General features: G+C 35.2%; 1 protein-coding gene across 1 annotated transcript in view; it reads left to right on the forward strand.

The window, feature by feature from the left end:
• The window catches only part of UNC13C (unc-13 homolog C), a 155,548-nt gene extending 135,925 nt beyond the window's left edge, over window positions 1–19,623 (forward strand). The window contains 7 exon segments of the mRNA XM_086620088.1: window positions 1,238–1,294; window positions 2,431–2,455; window positions 2,458–2,510; window positions 3,901–4,048; window positions 17,397–17,489; window positions 18,216–18,375; window positions 19,338–19,623. Coding sequence (XP_086476214.1) covers window positions 1,238–1,294; window positions 2,431–2,455; window positions 2,458–2,510; window positions 3,901–4,048; window positions 17,397–17,489; window positions 18,216–18,375; window positions 19,338–19,623 — 822 coding nt within the window.
• Window positions 19,624–23,308: the final 3,685 nt, after the last annotated feature.

Below are 23,308 nucleotides of genomic sequence, written 5' to 3' on the forward strand. Positions count from 1 at the left end.
CATCAAGAGTGTTCCTTGCCCTTCCCAGTTGCACTAGGAATTCCATGACTCCCATTTTGCAGCTCCCAGAAAGCCAGGAATGCTCCATCCTATTCTGCAGTCCTGCCTGCTGTGCCATTCCTCATCTTGAGGCAGCTCTTAATATCAGGAAGCTTAAGCCAATTTTAGCTCTAATGTTTTGGGGTATTTTAAGAGCAGACTTGATAGGAGGTCCTTTTTGGGCAGGACTACGTTTACAGCCTGACAAAAAGAGGGAAAGAAACTCTAAGTTAATACAGAAAGTGTTGCTGCTACACACCAGACCAGTGTGGGTGATGGCCTGACGCAAATCCTGCATGGTGACAGAGCTGAGAGCACCAGTAAAATCTGATTCTAAGGATGAAGGGAAAAGAGCCTGGCTTGGAGTGCATTTTTTTTAATTGTTCTTTACTTTTTTGAGGGACTGAGATAACATAAATGTTAATTCTTCTTGTTTTCAATCTTGTCTAAAATAAATTCCCCATCTTTATGACAAGCTAGTCTTGACATTGCCATAGAACTGTGTCTTGCTGAACTGCCAGGTAACTGTACTAGTAATTCTATTTCTTGGAGTAATTGTAATAAAAAACGTGAAGCATGGAATTATAGTAGGATTCTGTTTGTCTAAGACAAACGTAGGTGTTGGCCTTTGGTATCATGCCAGGATTTGGCCATTTTAAAATCTTGGTTTAACTTCATAACACTTTGGTATCTTTTCTTAAAAATAATGGCTTTGGCTTAATAGCACGCTGTTACGCTGTGTGTTACTCAACTGAGGATTTCACTGTAGACAGTTAAGCTTTTGCAGGCTCCTCAGGGCTGCTCACTTCCTGTTATGATTATTTATGTTAGCATAGCACCTGAGAGCTATGATTATGGACACATATCTTACTGACACATTGCATAAGAACAATCCTAGACGTAGCTTAAAAATATTAAATACAAAACGAGAGCAGACAGGAGCACACTAAACCACTACGAACAGAATATGCAATGTTTGTATCAAGTATAGGATACTGGAGGGAATCATGCTGCAGGCATTCAACTACTTGGCCTTATCAACTGAACGAAAATATGTCTCATGTGTAATTGAAATTTTCATTTAGCTTTGCAAAACAGTGACTTTGGCTAATGTCCTAGCAGAAAATAAGATCATGTTGACATAAAAGGCAAATACACTGTAGTGAGTTTGTTTCCTGAATTTTCAATGTGATTACAGGGGCCCCAGATGATATTCAGTGCAGCCAAAGACCTTGGACAACTGTCAAAACTCAAGGTAATGGAGCCAATGAAGCTGTGAATGGCTGTCTCTTATGAAAAAAATAGATGAAATATTCGTGACTATGAGGCCAAGCCTCAGGCCTCATTTTTGTGCTTATTTACTATAATAAGATTGAATATGGCAGTAACTCTTCATAGGTGAGCAGTGATTTTACAGTCTCATCAAAACCAAATTAAGAATAAAGACTGTATGCTTATATGGTAAAGTGTGATCACTGGATGGGTCAAGAAGATGTCATTCCCATGTTGCACAAGGCCTTATATAGGCCTTATAAGCAAATTTATATAGGCCTTATAAGTATTAAACATCACCAAAAAAAATAATTGTAAGATCTTTGTGTTCCCTTCTGGAACCCATTCTGAAAAACTCAAAAGGTGGGAACATTAGTAATCTTTTTCTGTCTATTATTTATGGCATGTGTTGAAACACAGCACGTCCTTCTACAATAAACTCATCAGCGCTGCATTACTAAAGACCATAATAGATTCATGAAGAGCTTAGACATTTGATACTGATGTCAGTTGTTCGCCAATCAATTTTGCCATCAGATTCAGATTTGGGCAGAAATGTGGTAATTTGTGCTTCTATGAATAATTGTTCAGTTTGCTAGAGGATGTAAAGTGTTGCCTAAGTAAATCACAAGATGCTTGTTTTAGACAGAGGTTTCACAGGAGTATAGTCACTTTATGACTATTTAACTTATGTTCTAACAGGAAACCCTGGATTTTTTTTGAAAAGAGACATTAACAAACATTAGTTAAACTGTCAGGTTCATTTATAAAATGAATTCTTTCAGTATCATGTAATATAATTATTTAAATCTAAAATTTAACCTTTTTCCTGCCCCCTAGAACAGAGAAATAATACATCATAGGAAAAGAATAAAGCTACAGCGATGCTCGGTATTAAACATTGGTTCTTCTTCCCTACAATCTATGTTTTCAAGAAACAACATGATTGCTCGAGGTTATAATTTGTTGTAAAGGAAATCTGAAGTTGAATTAATCTCTGTTAACCATAGGGGCTTGGGGGGCATTTGGCAGAGGTTTTGTTTATTAGTTTTTCCAAGAATAGACAGGCCACAATACTCTCTCTTTCAAAATCAACCGCAGTGCTAACTTGCTTTGCAGGACCATGTGATTCGAGAGGACGCCCGAAGCTGACGCTGAGGCAGTGTGCAATAATGGAAGTAGCACTAGCTACTATAAAGGTACAGCTTTACTTGACTTTTCTGTTCTGTGCTGGAATGACCAAGAACATGACTGACATAAACAACAGATTCTAATATAGAATGGTCCCTTAGAATCATAAAGATCCCTTTAATATGTCAAGAACCATTTGATCCTAAGCTCCTTGTATTGACTTGAGAGCAAATGTATAGAAGAAAAGTTAGAAAAATTATTCTACCAGTTGCAGACAGAACATGTTCCATTAAAGGAACTGGTGGCCAAAGCTTATCTGATTCTTGTGTTCCTTTACAGTTTAGAGTTAGCAGCTGGGCTAAATCCTTACTATGCTGCAGCATAACCTCTTCTTCTCCCACAAAGGAGACACCGAGACTGAAAAGTGTGGTTATTCCTAGCCACCCTCTCCTGAAAACATGTGTGGCACATTTTTTATAGCACACCAGAAAACAAGGCTTTTAATACATTACCTTTTAATGCATTGCTGGGCATTATTTTAAATTCAATGTCCAGTTGAATTAATTTATCAATTTTTTACAGTTCGGAATTCACCACCAAATTTACTGTTACTCCTAAATAATCTGATTTTAATTTAAAGATACCATTTAATTATTCTACATGTTGGTCCCTTTTCAGTGAAAACAAAAAATCATATTTATCACACACCTGTTAAACACTTCTGATAAGCTCATTTTTATGCATTATGAACATCTTGTTGATACAGATGTTGGTAATGCATAAAACTACTTTAGAAAAATCTCAGCATTGCAGTAAAATGTTTTACATTAGATCTTTAAAGACACCATATTAGAAACAATCCATCCAACCGTACCTGGTGCTAATCCCATTACTAGAAATACAAATTAATTTATTGGTAATTGATAAAATAACTCTAGGCTTTGACCGCTCTGGAAGGATGAAAGGATCACACCGCAGGCCGGATGAAATATTCTGAAAACTTTGTTTTCACTTCTACTGATTTTATGGTTATTGCATTATGCTCCTAAATGTAAAAGTAAGAGATTAACAAAGTCCTTTCTTTTGTTTGGCTTTTTTTTGGTAAAGAAATGCAGATTTTCATACAGTCTTTACAGATTGGCTTTCTGAAGTCAAAATAAACCATTAAGGAATATTATTTAATGTACTCATCAGTCTTTTTCATATTGGCCTGGATCTTCACTTGAGGTAAATAATGTGAAAGCAATCGATTTATAGAATAACAGCATATTTTCATGTCTGCTGCTGAAGAGATGATGACAGTTATCTCAACTGCTATAATCATAAATCTAGCCACACATGCCAAGTGTTATTTTTAAAACTTTGTGTAGTAATTTTACTTAAAATTGTATGTCTGTAACTGGGGCCACTGTCAGATAATTTGCCTCTCTGAACAACTATATTTCTTTTTCATTTTAGCAATACTTCCATGCTGGAGGAAGTGGGCTGAAAAAGAATTTCCTGGAAAAGAGCCCAGACCTACAGTCCCTGAGATATGCTCTTAGCCTTTACACACAAACTACTGACGCCTTGATAAAGAAGTTTATAGACACTCAGACATCTCAAAGTAAGTGATCTGTAAGAGAGATGTAAATGCATGCATCGAATTCTGGTTTAAATGTTTTAAATGATTGGTTGCCCATCACATTCTCCAAACACTGCGGTATTTTAGAGTTTATTGTCGCAAATTCGCCCATGTGATGTCATCCCATATCAACTGCTGTTGTCAGTCAATGGAGCTTATACGAGGGCAGTGCATTTATCAGCTTGTCACTTCACATAAAGAACAGGTCCCGTAGCTCTACATGAACACTGAATATCAGGGTTCATAGGAGCACTCCACACTCAAACAGGGTTGTAGAGACCGTGCCAGAGTGCACATTATAATTGCAGAAACAGAGTAAATTTGTAGAGTACACTGGCAGCTCTAGATACTTTCAGAACAGGAGGACATTAGGTAGTAATCAAAATAACTGCAAAAAAGTATGGCATATCCCTTAAGGTTTCCTTTTGGGATTCAGAACAATAAATTGTGAGCAACATGCCCTTAATGTAGCACAGATTTCACTTTACTGAACCCATGCTACTTCTTCTAGCAGGTGATCTGTGGATTCAAAAGGAACAGAAGGTTACTGTAGGCTAAAATACAGCATTATTTTCCTTGTCTAGATTTTTTTCCCTTTGTGCATTTCAGAATTCAGATTCAAAACCATCCTGCTGAAGATGTCACACCATTTTTTATGCCCACTTATCAAAATCCAAATTTTTTATACTTTCCCAAAAGCAAACCCAGGCAGAGAATATGCAAAAATATCATATTAGGTGTACTTTGAATCTGGACATCAGGAACACTGAAGCCAGTTTCTCCTGCTCTAGAATTTTGGTGTAGTGCACCTCTTCATTTAAAATACGTATGCCATTCATTAATCGTGTATTTCAGAAGACGACTTTCTGTGGTTTCAATAAGAGGGCAAGAGCTCATGGTTATACTTTGCTGAAAAGATTCCTCACATTTAAAAAAAAAAAAAAGCTATTTCCTACCATTTTTCTTATTGATCTAGGACAGTGTTTTCATACTTCTACAGTACATGCAGGAACTGCTTTTATATACATAATGTGCGTTATATTCCAAGCTGAAGAGTTTCTTCATCCTAGAAACTGTAAATTTTTGCAAAATAGTAATCTATACTAGATTTCTTTTGAATGTAATGGGCATTTGTAAAAATGGCCTGTCTGCCACTTAATATCTTTGGGAATTAATGCAATTTGCTGATCTATAAAGAATTACCCTGCTCCCACTCATGAGAATCAGAAAAGTTTTAATTGAACAGTTAAGCTGGAAATCAATTACTTTTACCTCTGAAGTACTGTGTGCTACTCACAGTAAAAAAAAAAAAAGCATGAAACATTCATTCTGCAGCTTGCCCCAAGATTAATTCCAAGGAATTATTTCCTAGGCAGCTTCCATATTACACTGACAATTTCTGTTAATAATTCATACATTACAAGTGAGAAAATGGCTGTAAAACTCTGATATGTAAGGAATAGATACTTTTTTGCTCTCTCTCAAAAAAGATTAACAATATGGATTTCGGCAGAGAACTATTAATTGCTAGTATATTTTGCTTTTCTCTATGCATACTTTCATTGTAACTTCAGGATAAAAAAAATTATCCAGGTTGTAGCCATAAGCAGAGATCCTCTATAACTCCTGAACCAAAACTTAAAAATTTAATTCTGATTTTCATCATGGTTTCAGCCTGAGGTCTGTGTTCATTTCTGTGCACACATTAGCATGACTGTATTTGCACACCAGGTATTATCAGAAGCGCAGCCACTGGGAATGAAATTTGAGCAAAAATCACTCATAGCTTTTCATCATCCTTTAATGTCTCATTTAAAAGAACTACAAATCTCATCTATTATGACCTCCAGCCTCACAACTCTAGATGTATCATTAGCACTTAGTTAAAATGGTCTGTTTGCAAATCAGAACCTTTCTCTAAAGTATAATTAGATTTATGTCTGACCTCATATTCGTGTGTGTAACCAATCCATAATCAATAGACAATTAGATGTAATTAAACTCAAAGCAATGGAAAAAAGAATACTTCAAATTTAAAGAAAATAGCATATTGAATAATAACTATGACTGTAGATAAAAGTTTCGTTCTTCTGAAAAAAAACTAATCTTCCCTTTTTGTTCATTACTTATTTTAGCTTATGAATATTATTTTTACCTTATTTTAAGTTATTAAATTAGCATTACCATGATATACTTTTTATCTCAACCCTTTATTCTTACTTAAGGAGTCTAAGATTTCCAAAAAGATTTTTTTTTTTTTTGAATGCAAATTACACAGCAAATAACTGATGTCTACCTTCTAAACAGTTACTTCTAAGAAAACTTAACATGATTAGAGGGAATGTTATTGATAGTTTCATGTTTCTAATTCTGCAAACACAACCAGGAATTCGAGTCGCCCATACACATCACAGTAAGAAATGCATAACAGTCTTCTAGGCTTGTCTTCAAGGACTTTTGCTGACAGAAGAACCTGTGCCTACACACAGCTGACAAGTTCTTTTTGTCTGATGTAACAATTTGACAACTTTCACTTGTTAGACACCTGCAAACACTTTACTTATAAAATCTCATATGTTCTCAATTTCTAATTATTCTCAGGTCCCTTCAGAAGATATTATATCTTAAAGAAATAGCTTCAACAGCAGTTCCTAAACCAATTTACATATCCCTTTCAAATCCAGAACCCCAGCTAGATGAAAGCAAAGTGTTAGCTTTTTTAATCACGATTCTCAGGTTCCTCAAAATTTTCAAGTAGAAGTTCCATGGCAACATTGCAAATGTCAGATAATGTTCCTTATTATCTCTAGGATGCTCTGTTTTCCTGTAATGACTACTAGAATCAGACAATAATCAGGTTTATTTTAAACCGCAGCAGAAGATACTTTTCATTTGCTATGATTAAACTGCAGTGCTTCCAAGAAACTGAAGGGCAAAAATAGCTATGTAAAAGTGTATGTTATGGTCCTCGATACTTCTGTATTCATGTGCATGCAGGGCCAAGTTCAGTAGGAATAACCAAATTATCCAAGAACATGCTTTTGCACCATTTCTAAACAAGGATGATTGCTTGTTTTGATTCCCAGCCTTGGTGCCTACACATTCCTAAAGAGCTTCCTGGAAACAAAGCAATTTGCATAGGTAATATTAATAAAAACATTCGTAACTTTTAAAATGATGACTTAATCTCAGGGCTTCATAGTTTTTCATGTTGTGGTTTCAATACACTAAATACTTGAAAGTTCAACTCTTATTGCCATTTTCAAACACATCAGGAGCCTATATTGTTAGAGACATATGCTTTACAAGCAAATCGGCACACACTCAGGACTAATGAAGTTAACTGCCATAATCTTAGATTATTTCTCCTTTTCAAAGCACTGCTACAGACCCTCAAGGCTGCTTTTGAAAGAGACAAGTGTTTCAATAAGTAAATGACAATGCTAAGCATAAACCAGCAGTAACTTTTTGAATAACTGATAATGTTGCCTTGCTTTTGGTTTTGCTTTTTGTTTTTTTTCTCCTCCATATAATCTATTGCCATTTAGAAGGAATATAGTGATGAAAGTTGTAAATTCAGACCTCACTCGGAGTTGTGAAAACAAATCTGTAACCACACTATGAAAACAAAAGATAGAAGAAAAATGTTGTCTTTATCAACTTTACTTATTAGACAATAGAGATACTCGATTAGCCTACTTAGTGACATAGCTTTAATTCTATCATCTGCCATCATATTCAACATCTGTCTGTCTGCCTGGCACAGGAGAAGAGAGAGGTTTCTCTTCCCTGATTACATCTCTACTGCTATCCCATATCTGCCACACACTTTCAGCTTGTTTGGAAATTAAATACTGCTGAGACACTGATCATTACAGATTTTAACATTGTTATCAATATGATAATAAGAGGGAAAATTATCTATGTTTTTCCCTTAGTCTAAAAAAAGGAATTTTATTTCCAGAAAAATAAGCAAAACTTGCAAGCACTTGATCTAGTTTGATCCCAACCCACAAATCTAAAACTTGTGCAGCACTGTTCTCTTTTGCAAATAAATTGTCAGTATTGTTTGGTAGGAAAACTACAATTTTACATATAATGAATTTATAAACGGCTAACAAAATTCAGTTCCAATTAGCTGAAATTCACAATTTATATTAAGCAGAAGGCGACCAGGTGATTCTGCCATAATCTGTGCTCACCTGCTGTAAGCACATTTTCCTGGATAAGTGTTTTCTTCTTATTCAACCGTAGACTGCCAGGAACCATTTCATGGAGCAGCTCACTTTTAGAGTCTCTAAAAATGGACATTGATAGAGACTCCAAGGACTTTGGAAAACCTGAAGGCAGTTTAGTGAAGAGAACTGCAATTAAAAGCCTCAGTGATGGGTGTTTTACACACTGTATGGTCACTGATACCTTTGCAAAGAGCATATAAAACACAGTCAAGTGAGAACCTCTTAGCGTCAGTACACCATTACCAAGCAGATCCCCTGAGGTTCAGATCTCCGATTCCTTTGGACTTTGGTCAGCTGCCAATTGTCAGTTTTAGATTGAGCACTACTAAATATACATAGCACATACTGTAAAAGTGATTTTTTTTTCTCCTCTAAATTCAGCTGCAGAATAACATTTTTTATAAATTCAGACTATAATATGGATTGTTTTCAACATCTTTTGTGACCAATCAGTTGTTGTGCACACTGCGCTTGTGCCAAGCATGAATGAGTTGTAAAATAGTAGCACACTGCCAAGCCTGACCTACAAAACCCTGCTCAGTTGCAGGACTTGGGGGTTCAGTGCTGTATGGCAAAAACACACCACAGCTGGCTAACAGCTGGATGGCAGCCAGCAATCTCGCACAGACTATCATCAAGGAAAGCTCAAAGGTTTCTGCAAAAGACCATGTATTTGTATATTGATGTATTTATAGTTTATAAGTTGTTAGTCTACATCAACTCTAGACAAAAAGGGCAAATTTCAGTTCAGGCAGGACAAGCTGATTTTAACTAAACTTGAGCTAAATTCAACCACAGTTCTGCAATTAAGACAAAACTATAAAAGTCAAAGGACAAACTCTTAGTGTATTTCTGTATTTCAGAAGAAAAGGAATAGACTCAGACACTGAAGTAAAACTACATCCATATAGATTGGCCTATTGTACAAACTTTCCTACTCTACAGTATATTTGACTTACTGTTACTCAAAGCTTGTTCCAGTGATGCTTCTGGAAATCTGTTCCTAAAAAAAAAGTGAGAATTTTCAGCCTGGCAGTCACCTTTTTATTGAATTAAGTTATGTCTTCACCTTTATTTAATTTAAAGGATATTGAAATTAAAAGGAGATTTATGGCTGTGATTTAGTTTACCAACTGTCTTAAATCCTCAAGTAATTTCATAAACTCTAGCCTGCATTGTGAATGTTTACATTCGATTAGCATCAACCCTTATAACGTGTGGATGAATATGATTTTAGTTTTAGCAAACTACATAAAAAGACAGAACCTCAAACATTAGTGTTCTGAATTTGCTCTCATTTATTACCACTAATTTCTCCAAAGTAAGGACCACTGTTACATGTAAAATGGTTACTTATTGGAAATAGTCAGAGAAATATTTTTTTCTTATACATTTACAGCAATTTAGTTTTATAAACCTCATTAGAAAATGCTACTGTTATTGTAAGGTATACAGCACAGCAATCCACAGTGGCATGACTGCAACACATTTTTTAGCTTGACTTTAAATTAGAGTTTGTATTACCTAAGCAGAAAAATCAATACTCATCTAGCAACATGGAGCTCATGCTACAATCTCTACTCGTGTGTTTAAATGGCTACAGAAAAGGCTATTTTTTCACATCAGCTGATTTGTATCAGATTTCTTTGTTCTTATGCTGGACAATTGAAAGCTAAAAGGGGAAGAAGCATTTGAAAACAATAAAAGATAATAAGCAGAATGAAAAATATTTACCTAATTAGAATGAGTAACTAACTATAACAGTAACTCCATACTCCTTTTGTGAAGCCACCAACATAGGGTGGAAGGAAATGAAGGAAGGAAATTATATGATCAGGAAAAAAGATAAATTGTTTTCAGCTGCCAAGCCAAAATTCAATCCCGTGTTCCTTTGCAACCTTTAATGGTACAAGGCAAAGCAGAACCTCACTATCTTCTGTCTTCTTAAATATATGTAATGAGATTCAAATACTAAACTGATAGTTAACTTAGAATACAGCAAACATACTATAGCTTAGGGAAGCAGATAGATGACATCACACTATGGAAAATTAAAATAATTTAGTGTCTCTTATCAGTGGAAAATGAAAGATTTTTTTCTGGTCTTCTGCATGTCAAAACTGTTAACTGTCATGTTTTTAAAGCTGTACCTGTATTCTATTACGAAATTTAGGTCCTGCAGAGCATTTCCAGTTCTCTCATAACCTATACTTCAGACAGAATTTGACTCAAGAAATAATTCCTGCTTCATCCACTGTAGTTTCAAATTGAGGTCACAGTCATGTGTTACACAACCTTATTTCATGAAAGAAAAAAACAGACCTGCATTATAAGCTGCAGAAATCAGCGTACAATTGTAAGGAATATATAGTAATGAACAACTGAAAACAGAAGAGCAATAAAGCAACTTGCAGAATTACAACTAATAGAAGTATTTTAGCATGTACTAGTATCAAAATAGAAGCATTCAGATTAGTGGCAGAGAATAAGTATTTTAAAAGTTCACATATAAAAAAGCAGACTGATGGTGAAGCATAAGGTTTTTACAGAACGTTTACTTAAGAGGCTGTCACAATAGAAAATTTCTTTGGCAACTCAAATGAAATAGTAAAGCATCTAAATTAGAAATAAGTTGTATATTACAGTTTCACTTAAATCTTCAATAAAACGAACACAGACTACTGGTATCCACCAGTTACAAGACATCAGTTTTAACAATAACTTCTTAATGGTATCAGTGGAGTATTCTCTACATACATATATATATAAACCTCTTAACTTGAGAGGCTATATTTGCCTGTATGCTGCCTGGTTAAAGCATATATATATATATACACACACACACACATTTGGATGGATGGATGATGCTAATTGGATACTCACCTCCCAGACCAAAGCTGGCTCATTCCTGGTTTCTTACCATATGGACACACAAGTGGCTACAGCTAACGGAGGGTCACAAGGGGGCTGTGCAATTGCCAGCCCTCATCATCTGAAGCATGGCTTACACTAGGTAGAGATGAAGGGGAAAGCCTTAACTGGGGATTCCACCCTGACATTCAAACCAGTACCTCTACTCATACCATAATATTCTGCATTTTACTCTCTGAATTCTTCATAGCACTCTGCCTGACATTACAGAAATTCAAATAGGAGAGAATGTGTTTTGATAGTGTGGCTTTGTACAATTTAGAGGCTTACAGATGCTGCAGAATCTTCTGTCACCCTTAATACTTTCACACCAAATGATCCTTAAGATAGAAGACTTACGTTTTCTAATCAAATGCAAACCTTCTAAATCTTTTCAGGCTTTTCATGGCAGCCTGGTGAAAGAATGGTTGCTGAAAGTTAGCCATCAAGTAACTGAACTTGGTTCTCAGAATCCCCCAAAACAAATAATTATCAATAGTCTGTGTAGCAGCTTCTTAAAGCAAAGCATGTGTTGCAGTTAGCATGGTTATCGTTACTAAAAAGCAGGTTTACCTGCTTGCCTGCCTTTTCTCTCACACACGTACAGAGGAGATCATTTAGCTTGCTACATCCAGCTCTTAACAATTCAGCTTTAACTTACTCTTTGTATTAAGTGCAAATGTTAAAACATGCACTCAAGATTTTCCTCTAAATTATAGACCCTCAAGATCCTGTGAAAAAGAACTTGATTAGTCACCCTGATCTTTTGTCTTCTAATAAATTAGCAGATGAACATCAGACATATATGTATATTTTATTGGCATCATTAATCAGAAGATGACAAATGTTTGTCTGAATCAAAATGTTGCTTACATAGCTTGTATAATTCCTAGAGCATTGGGCACTGAGAAAGCTTGAATATTTTTCAACTTTATATCCTGTATAGAAAATAAGGCCAAAGCACAGGTCCAGTATTTAAATAAACGGCCAGATGTATGCAGAAGCAGCTAGCTAGCAAAGGGGATAGGATATGCTTACCACAGGGCAAAGTTGCCAGTTCAGCTGGTTTTATAGCCTGGCTCACAGTGCTCAGTGAGATTTTCTCAGTCTCAGGTATTAAAATCATGTCATTCATGATGACTAATTTGCAGGTGGTAGTTTTTATTTTAAACTAGATTTCTAATCCTTAGAGCTAAAGAAGGTTTTGAAATCCTGAATCCTAAAAGCCAGAGTAAAAAAGAGAAGGGGGGGGGGGGAAGTAAACCTCTGTAGATTTAAGAGCTTTTAGTACAGCTATAAAGATTGTTTCAGAGCCTAACTTATTATCTTTGACTACTTTGGGGAAAAAATACTGCAGAAGTCACCACCTACAACAACTTTATAAGTGTCTGGATGAGAGGAGGAGAAAGGCAAGAAGCTACAAAAGCTCAGGAAGAAGACAGTCTTTAAAAGACCACCTAGCCACAGAATTAGAAAAATTTAAGAACTCTAGACATTAGGAGGAGGCAGTATAGACATACAGAGAGAGACTTAATCAAATGAGTATAAAGTAAAGGGAAAGGCTGGAAAAAGTAAGAAAGAATCACTTCCCTTTGGTATGGAAGTAGGGAAAATTGGAGAGCTGAAGTAGGGCAGTAAGAGAAAAAGTGAATAATCTGAAGTTGATTATAGATCCATGCCAACTGGAAGAAGAGAAATACCAAATGCCAACATGGTAATATTAATCTGAGGAATGAACAAATTATGAAATTCCAAGATGAACAAAAGAAAAAACCCCAAGTTTTGTCAAATCTCAATTTACCTTGTTATTATTAAGTACTGATTGGTTCAGTACAAAACAGATTAATATTTAAGGCCAGATGAGTGTCTGGTAAATGTCAGATTTCTTTTCTGTTTAATGAAGTGCTCGCTTTGCATCAAGTAAAATATTTAATTCATGTTTACCTTCTCAACCTAGGGGTCATTTGAGCCCTTCAATAAATGGGGAACCTTTCCTTCAGTAAGGAACCATGAAAGTAAAGAAAGCTGAAACGTAATTGTGTGAAGGAAAACTGGAATATAATTGTGTGAAGGAAAAAATATAGTTAATTCAAGTAAAGCACTTCTGACATTATATTTTTATATATTTGATAAATTCTGACATTCAATGCTTTCCTTTCAAAGCAAATGATAGATTATTACATTGTAATAACTGCAGATGGTATAAAAAGCCTTTCAAATACAAATTGGAGCTGTGTTTTCAAACACCTGAGAATAAACACTGATCTCTTTTGGACCCTGTGCAGACTCCTGACTAGATTCCAGCTTCCAGACATCAAATCAGTTCTCTCCACAGAGATACATAACTTCTCGCATTAGGAGGGGGATAGAGTACATTTCTGAGTTCTCTGGAACCTGACCTGAAAAGACCATGAATCAAGATCCACATCAGGTTTTGATAACCTAACACAAATAAAATCTAAAGCAGAGTTTAGAGTGAAAGCAGTAGTAGATAAGCAACCATTAACTTTTCAAACATAAAGCAGAATTATTTGTAAGTTTGATAAGCTTCTGAAGAGTTATATTACAGTACTACAGGAAGAAAAGTGCAATCATCCTCTGCTGTGCAGAGCTAGGTATTTGCTGTCAGTTGAATTGCCTTGTTAAATGTGGCAGAATAAAAGCACTTTTCCATAGTGCAATCAGAATCACTAATTCCTGCTGTGCCTTTACAAGGATTAGGAGCAAGAAAGAAAACAAATCAGCAGAAATAGATCAGAGACTTTAAAATGAAGTGCCATAGCTCTTGAATGCCAACAAAAGCTCATATAACCAAATACTGAATGTCCGACAATTGTATCTCTAGTTAGTTCAGCAGGTCAGAGAGAGGGAGAGAGAAAGTAAATGCAAACGGATAGGGTGCTAACTGAGAGAAACCACGCTTATATATATATAGTCTTATATTCTAGACTCCACTCCAGTCAGTCTGCTGGCTGACACGTTCTGCTGCAGGAAGTTTCCTCAGCAACAGTGAAATATAGGGTCATTTTAATGTCAGCTGTTTTCAGTATAAAACTGTGATTTTACACAGATTTCTTTATAACCACACCAAACAGTAATACACATACAGGACCAATCCCACTCTGTGTTTGCATTAAGGCTTAGAGCACTGTTGTGAATTATGGACTACTAGGAAAAGGAGAGAGAAGAGTTAAGGAGACCATTGCAAGTAGATACTTTGCATATTTTTTTTAAACAAAAAAAAAAAAGTGGGAGAAAGAACAAGACATCTTGTAGATTCGTAGATTTTTGTCTTAAGATCTAATGTCTCATTATTACAGGTTAACACAGCACTCTCCATTATTAACATCACCCACAAGTTGCTGCATATGCTATATAAAGAAAACGCTACTTGTTTTCTTTCAAAACATTTCTGATTTCTCCTAAAGGGGTTTTAGTTTTGGATTTTTTAAGCTATAGGCTAAACCAAGTAATTGACACTGGCTGATATTTTCAGTGATATTCAGGATCAGCCTGACTCACCTTCTACTACAGCCCGTGGTAAATTATTATCAATTTTCCTCAGGAGACTTTGAGAACTTCTCATACTCTCTCAGTACATTCAGTTGATCCCATCCATTCAGTGTCCCTGTGCTTTACACGTTGGAAATTCATAGTTCTCTTCTCCTGTCCAGCTTGGCACCAAAAGCTTTTGAATCAGAACAAAAGAGTAATGGCTTAGACTTACCGTATGGTCAGCTCAGACTTGATAGCTGAAGATGGCTGTATGTGGAATGGAAAGCATTGTTCATAAAAACGCCCACCACCACAAAAAGGTTGAATTGCATGCAGTGTGTAACAATTTGAAAAGGTGGAATTTCACAGCATGAAAGAACAGACAAATTAATGCTCTAGAAGCTCCAGTCTCTACCCTCTTGGATGTACTTTATAGCATCAGAAAGCCAATGAGAATAATCAATATATAAATATATATTTTATATATAGTAGTGGAGTATGAGCCCAGATAAACTGCCTTCTGAATTTTATGTGTGAAGAATTTAGGTGTTAATTCAAACTAAGTAATCTACATAAATATAAGGGGAGATGTTTGCACTTTTCACACAAGTCAGCACACTGGGTTAATGTAACTCCATAACTTAACTAGTGGGTAAGGAATGTAGCTCCATTAAAACATTTTGTATAACAAGAATGAGGCCTTTTCTAAAATATTGTTTTTCCAGACAGAATAATTTTACATAGCACTTTGCACTCCAAACAATTATTTTTTAAAATTCATAAATAAATTTGATTTCAAGCAACAGAAACTCAGTGTCAATATTATGCTACCACTGATACACAGTCTAAAGATACTGTGTTTACAAGAGAGGAGGAAATTAGCTTTAATTATAGTCACCTTGACCAAACACAGAATTTCCTTTCTCTTCCTAAATAAAAACTAATTTTACTGTATAGTCAGATAATTCATTGGTTTACTCTTCTAAACCAAGCTGTTCTACTGAGATTTTTTTTTTAGTTTTTCTAGTCCATTTCATGCCTTTTTATAAATGATCTTAAAAAAAAAAAAAGTATTATTTATTGTGAAGAAGATGTAGAGTGATTCAGCAACTTAATTAGAGGTCCCATATAGTGCAGCTTTAAGTAATTATCCAAATACAACAAGAAGTTTCATAGCTTCCACGGAAAATACACTTCTTGTCATTAAAAAGCTGATGTCTTACGAATTGCCTATTTACACGTCAGAAGTGGCGAAACCCTCCAGCGGATACTGAAATACATCTAGCAGCAAAATTTGTGCCAGTACCCTGCGATACAGGAGTAGCAGCTACAACCAGATTACAATATTAAGACTGTGTACTTTTGCTAAAACACTGTTGACTGTGCTTTGAAAGTGGATTCATGACAATTCCAAGCCAAACTCACCTGAAATTCGGAAAACGAAGAACAGTGTTCGATGATTCTGGGCAAGTCAATTGAGCACTGAATTTCCACATTTTGATATGTCAGGAAAAAAAACCTTGTTCTCTGAAGCAGTAATGCTTGGGGTAAGAGTATTTAATTGACCTTGCAATGTTCAACCAGCGTAGCGAATGTAATTACAGATTATGCCAACACAACCAATAAATATCACTGTAGTACCTGTTTCTAGGAAGCCACTGATGGTGACATCCAGACAAAAACTACATATGATAAAGAAAAAAAAAAAAATCTTCCGGATATAAACTAATTCAGGGGGAAAAAAAAAAGAAATCATTTTCCCCAGTATGATTACACTAGGCACTCCTCTGTACATCTTCCTTAATTCCTGCATGAGCTGCTGGAGAACTTCTGAAGCAATGTTTGCTTCTCCTCACATACAGATGGATGGGAAACCAGTGGATAAGGAATTTCTGTATAAATAGAAAGAAGAGAGAATCTTTCCTCTGCTAACACACAGAAAGAGTAGCCAGTTATAAAGACGTAGTAATTTGCGTTGGTATAATATTCATGGCGATTAGGCTGGGGAGGAAGTGCACAGTTCACAGAGTTCAATGGTCACAGTCATCCAATTAAAGAACAGGTAAATATATCCAATTTCATTCTTATTGTACTGTTATAAGCTGATATGTAAAAGAACCTTTCAATACATACTGAGAGTTCTTTTATGGAACCATTATGTGCAAATCAACTTAGAACCTGCACTGGTGCTCAGAAGTAGAAACTTTCAAAATTAAATTCCTGGCTCCTCTGCTATCCCTGCAACCTTCCTTATTTTCTTTTAAGCCCCTGTTCTGTGCTAGTGAAGAACTTTAGTAGTTTAATTAGACTTAACAGAAAGAAATAACTTTCCAAATACATACTTGCAATAAGATTTTGGGGTGCACATGCAAATTTTGGCAAAACCACCAACTTTTGCATTTCAAGTTGCAAACACAACTAATGATGACCAGGAGAATGGAGGGTTCCAAATGAAAGGTGTTTTTTTTTTATTTTACTGAGCCACTTTACATGGACATTTACAATTGCTAGGTATTTTTGTGGCAAAAACACTTAGGAATGTGTAACCAGTTCCCACTTAAATGTGAAATATATGTCAGAAATTTCTAAGAGTTTCTCACAGAAAATACCTCTCACCTTCTTTCACTGTCTGTTTCTCTTGACGTATTGAGAAGCCAAGTGTGCTAACCTACCAATTATTATTTCAGGTCAAACCACTAATAATTCAGTGGGTGAGATATCTATACAGGTGGATGTCTCTACGCATCCTGGCACTGGTGAGCATAAAGTCATTGTAAAAGGTAAGTTTCAAACAGCTAATTTTAAAAAGAAAGCAACAACAAAGTCCAAAACTTCCACTACATCCTAAGTAAAACATACCGATAATGAACTGACAAATGTTAAGTACTACAATACTTGCAAAGCTGTACGTATGCTTCAGGTGATTATGATTGTACTTTTTCCTTGCTCAACCATCAGCAGAAAATTATGCAGGTAAGTACTATCTATGCTTCTCTGTGTAGACAGATATAATTTATTATATGAAGTTAGAGAGTTATACGTTCTAACGTGCCAAGTTACACTTCTGAATTGCTTGCATGTAATTTAATTTTTTCAAAAGCTGTAGCAAAGCTGGGTGGTGCATGACTGCACAACACTTAAAATGTTCCATTTTTAATAAAGTGCCTCTATTTTGCACAATCTGAATTCCAGAGGAAACCTGGTATCATTTAGATTAGTATAAGCTGATTCTTTTTTAACTACAGTGAACTCAGCAGACAAAAGAGCTGTTAATGTAAAGCATTTGTAAAATATGTGTTTATATTTGCTGCTGTTGTAACTGGAAGTAGTCAGACATCTTACTTGGCAGAGAACAGGCAAAGCTATTCCCAGGCTTGCCAGGTACTGCTATCCTAGAGGAAAGCTCTCAGGTCACCTTTCATGGCTATACAAAGTCATACTGGATAATTCATTGGAGCTCTTCAAGTGGAATTTTATTTAACTTCATTTCTTTTATTTCTTTATAGTTGTAGCAATTAATAATCTAAACTGGCAAACAACAGCTATGTTCCGGCCATTTGTGGAAGTTTGCATATTAGGTCCTAACCTGAGTGACAAGAAAAGAAAACATGGAACCAAGACAAAGAGCAACACCTGGTCACCAAAATACAATGAAACTTTCCAATTGTAAGTCTTTTTTGTCTGTTATTGCATATATTATGCAAATTTTGTTAGAATTTCTTGCAGTTAAACTGGTAAGAACATAAAAACCCATCCTAAGGCCTGTCTACACATCAGAGTCCATAGATATAGACACCATTTCAAAATTATTTATTAATTTCTATCTTTGTTTTATATGAAGATGATATGACAGCCACTAAGTTTTCAGTCTTACAAAAGCTGGTTAAAAGGTACAATTGATTTCCCTACACAGGAATAACTATTTATGTAGCTAGGAATCTATTTGCTGAAGTAATTATCTGGGCTGAAGCATTAATTATTACTGCTAGATATGTGGGCCTTTATGACTGTTGGGACACCTAAATATGTAAAGGGTTGTGCATGTGTTAATGGTATTACTTATCTCTATTATTTAATCCTTAAAGCATGAAGAAACTTTCACGTAATCTGGAGTTTTAAATTCAGTACTTCTCACAGCACCTCTCACTTGTTTGCTTTTCCTCCCCCTTTCATAACTGAGACCAATTCATTTCCCTCCCCTCACTCTCCACCCCAACAGAGTTCACTTTCTCAGTGTCTGACCACACAGCCGCTTTTGTTGCTTGCTGCCTGTGATTTTCTTGATTTTTTTTCAGTTGATTTAAAGATGTGGTTATGATAGTTGTGGAACTAGTTGAACATTTTAGGTACTTTCTAGCGAAAGGTAACAGTGTTTACTTCAGATATTGAGGGAATGATAAATTCTCTGTCTCTGTTCAGGTCAGTGGGAACAGAGGCTGCATCATCAGTAGCACCTGAGAGGTTAACTGTGTAGAAGGTTTAAAACTAAATGATATTCTGTTGCAAAAAATGGAACTACAAAAATTAAACTATCACTTTAATTTTTACAAGATTTTTTTTACAAATTCGTTCCTTAGGGGAATTAAACTGAACTCCTTGTTCTAAATTCGTATCTTTAATCCATGCAGCGTTTTGAGTAATGAAGATAAGCCAGGAGCCTACGAGCTTCACCTCTCAGTGAAAGATTACTGCTTTGCTAGGGAAGATCGCATTATAGGAATGACAGTTATTCAGCTGCAGAACGTAGCAGAGAAAGGTAGCTGTGCATCTTGGTACCCCTTGTTGAGGAACATCTCTGTAGATGAAACTGGGTTGACAATTCTTAGAATACTTTCTCAGAGGACCAATGATGAAGTTGCTAAAGAATTTGTAAGACTTAAATCAGAAACAAGATCTGCTGAAGAAACGGCCTAAAACACCCAAGTAATGCAAGATTGTCACCGCCGAGAACATAGCTACAACGCTGTTGTCCGAATAGTGCATGCATGTGCAAATCTGTGGGAATGTTTAACTAACTATGTTTTCAGTGTTTGCCAGTACTTATGTACTATATTTGCAAGGTATGTCAAGGAGCTGTATATCTTTTATACATATTTTGGTCTTTGGTAAAGTAATTGTTCCAATGAAGTGCCAAAACTAAGATTAAGAGTAAATGTTTCATCATATCTTTTTAAAGTTGATTTCATCTCATCACAATTCCTTTGTTTTTCAACATCGATTAAGAAATAATTAACTTTTTTAATTGATTAATAGATCGTCTCCGTTAAACTACTGTGTTGCTTATTCTAAATTAAGTTACCTCCCTTATTATTATTTTTAAAAGATGTACCAAGTTTTCTTCAAACTATCACTTTATGCAAGCCTCATTTTAGGTATCTTACTGATAACTTTTTCTATCATTACTACAGATGCAGTTACTTATAGAAAGTGTTTGTAATTTTATAATTACCAATATAAAGTAATGATTTTTGCATAACAAATGAAAAAGGATGGAAATATTTTATGCTAATCTTTTTCCAACCTTTCATAAATATCACTGTGAAGAAATGCTGTTAAAGCAAGTTCTCAAGAAGCTGTGCTTATCAGAGTTTGTTACCGATGTTTGATATCTTGAGATAACTTTGTTCTTCAAAACTGCCAAGGTAATATCATATTTGTATTTAAAGGGTAAGTCAGTATCTGTAGAAGGCGACTGCCATACAGTACAGTATGTGTGCTTTAAAAAAATCATTTTTTAAATGATACGGTCCTGTACAAGGGTTAGTAGTTTGGAATATGTAATGCCAGTTTGTGGTTTGTTTCTAGAAATTGTTTATGAAAAGAAAAGATGCTGTTAGCATTTTCACTCAGAGTTATTAACGTTGCTTTACATACTTAGCTGTACCATCAGTTAAGTGCTTTATTTCTTTATTTTTTTAGAAAAGTTCAACAGTTTGTACTTATGCAACATTACTATGTATTGCACTAAAGCAAACTCTGTGTCCTGTAAATATATTTAGTGAGAAATTGTAAAATAAAGGATGAAGAAACTGCTTCTAGTTTTGTCATTTGATATTATTTATGTACCTATAGGTTTTATGTGCATGTGAAGCCCATGCAGTGGGCTTATAATATAGCTTTATAATATATTAGAGTACGATTTCCAGTGTCTAGTATCTGTCTCTTTTATAAGCATAAGATTTGATATGTCAGTGTCCTAAAAAAACATAATAAAAGAGGTAGGCATTTTGTTAATGCACTATTATATAATATAATGTTCTGTAATAATAAACATATTGTCATTGGTTTTCATTACAAGTGTCTCTAATAACACAGAATGGAGTTTTCACCTTTGCTTAGGGAAAAAATAAATAAAAAGAAGGGAGGACATATAGCTAGTATGTTGATGCCAGTCTTTTAAAAATGTAGTATGTGGCTCCCCAACGGTAAACCAGAGTCTTTCCAGGATATCCTTCTGTGAGGTATTGAGATGAGATTTTAAGGATGTCTTTCAACACTCTCAATCCTCTTGCTTGAATACAAAAAAGTAGATTTGCCAGAAGTGTATTTAGACATTTAGAGAAAATCTGCACAGCCTTTAGAGAGTTAACAATACTTCACTAAGATCATAGCAGGGGGGTGTGGGCCCCAAGTTACCTTATGCTGGTAGTTATGCACTGCAGAATACGTAATGGCAGAGTGCGATTTTGATGGGTACATTTTTTAACTCATCATTTCAGAAAACCATTTCTCCATGTGAAAAGTAATGCTGATAATTTCACATTTCAAAAAGTAGTTCGTTAATTTAGATGCTAAGTGACTCCTTAAACAATTCTGAGAATGTAACTTCAATAATACCTACTAAATATAGGTTGCGTGTAACTGCAAATACTTGCAAAACTCTCGCAGTTATTTAGAGACCCAACATCCACCTTTAAACTAATCCAAGCCTTTAATGTTTCAGATATATTTGGTGTGCTGTGGTTTACTTAAAAGTAGAATCCAGGTGTAGTTACAGTAACTTTAACAAAATTAAAGAGGATTTTATCCGAGTCTGTATAGTACTGCCTCCTGAGAAATTTCTGTTTGTATCTGCAAGTCATACTGCTTCCTAACTATATTTCTGCAAGGTATAGCCAAAAGCGTCTTCAGTGGATGACACTTAAACACAGAATCCGTTAACAGTTAAGAAGATTTAATGTAAGAAAATATCAGCGGTCTCAGTCTGAAGTGAAAAAGGGGAATAATCAAGAGACGAGGTGGTTCCTGCAATATAGAACACTATTGTAGATAAAACACAAAGAGAATGCCACAATAAATCATTTGTGGCTCTGTGAATCAAAATAGAAAGGCTGGGGTAAACCGCTTCTGGGTTTTTCCTGGAGCACTTCTATCATATTTTTCTGTACCTGTTTATTCTACTGTAAAATGGCACGTGTTTTGGTGCATAACATATTCACTACTCACTTAACCATTTATTCCTGAGATTCATCTGTAAAGGAATAATAATTGAACTTGTCAAGGAAGTCAATTACTGCTCTTAATGGTCTCCCTCCTTTGCACACACTAGAAGTGTTCAGGCAATCTGGTACAGCAAACCCTAATAATTACAGCTTTAAACAGTACACTTTGTTTCTTTATTTTTAACAGAGAAATATTTACTTTCCGCTACAAAATTTGTCACGTGGAAGATGAGTGTAAAATACGTTAACTCTACCTCACAGGGCTGTTTCAAACATTGGTACGAATCAAAGCGCAAGTACATCCAATGGTGCTGCACAAGCAGATTGAACTCAAACGTGCTAAACATCATCGATATAGAGAAGATTTCAGTGCTATTTAAAAGCTGTTATGTTCTCCTTTAGGGATGTAAATATGCCATTTAAAAAATAAAAATTAATTTCCATTTATGAGAACATTTTCTTAATTCAACTGAACTAACATTAGTGAACTGAAAGCTGTTTCTGCAGTTGTACTTCTCAGTGACAACTGATGTAATCAAAATTCCAGGTGGAATTCCCTTTGTATTGGTTTGTTAAAGATAGTGAATATAAATACATGCACTTTGGGAAACAAAGGAGGAAAAAGACAGGGGAGAACTGCAAAATTAATTTGATATGTTTTGCATTTTCCAAGGAACAGTTACTACATGGAAACCATCTAATGTGCACCTGGAAAAACAAATACATTTAGAGAAGCCTGTGATATGATAGCACTTCAAATTAACCAGTATACTTGGAACTGTCAATTTTATATAACTTAGTTCAATAAGGGTTAAGAGAGAGATTTTTATCGGTTTTATTTTGTTTTCTAGGACAGAAATGTAATAGCCAACTGCAGGGAACTGAATTATATTTTCCTTAATGTGCTTCACAGCTAATGTCTGACAGGAAAAAAAAAAGGAATTAGTAATGTGTGAATTAAATACATAAAATAAAGATTAAGTTAATACTAGCAGACATTCTGAAATCCAAAACAACTTGTCTAAAATAATTTTGTCTAATTCCATGTTTGAATAACCTGCATTAGGAACACAGCTCTTGAACTGGTCTTTAGGCTTTTCATACAGGACTCTGAACCCAGGAAACTGCTAAAACACCAATGGAAACATCTTTCAGAT

Source organism: Tauraco erythrolophus, chromosome 14 (genome assembly GCF_009769465.1).
Source record: "Tauraco erythrolophus isolate bTauEry1 chromosome 14, bTauEry1.pri, whole genome shotgun sequence".
Taxonomy (NCBI): domain Eukaryota; kingdom Metazoa; phylum Chordata; class Aves; order Musophagiformes; family Musophagidae; genus Tauraco; species Tauraco erythrolophus.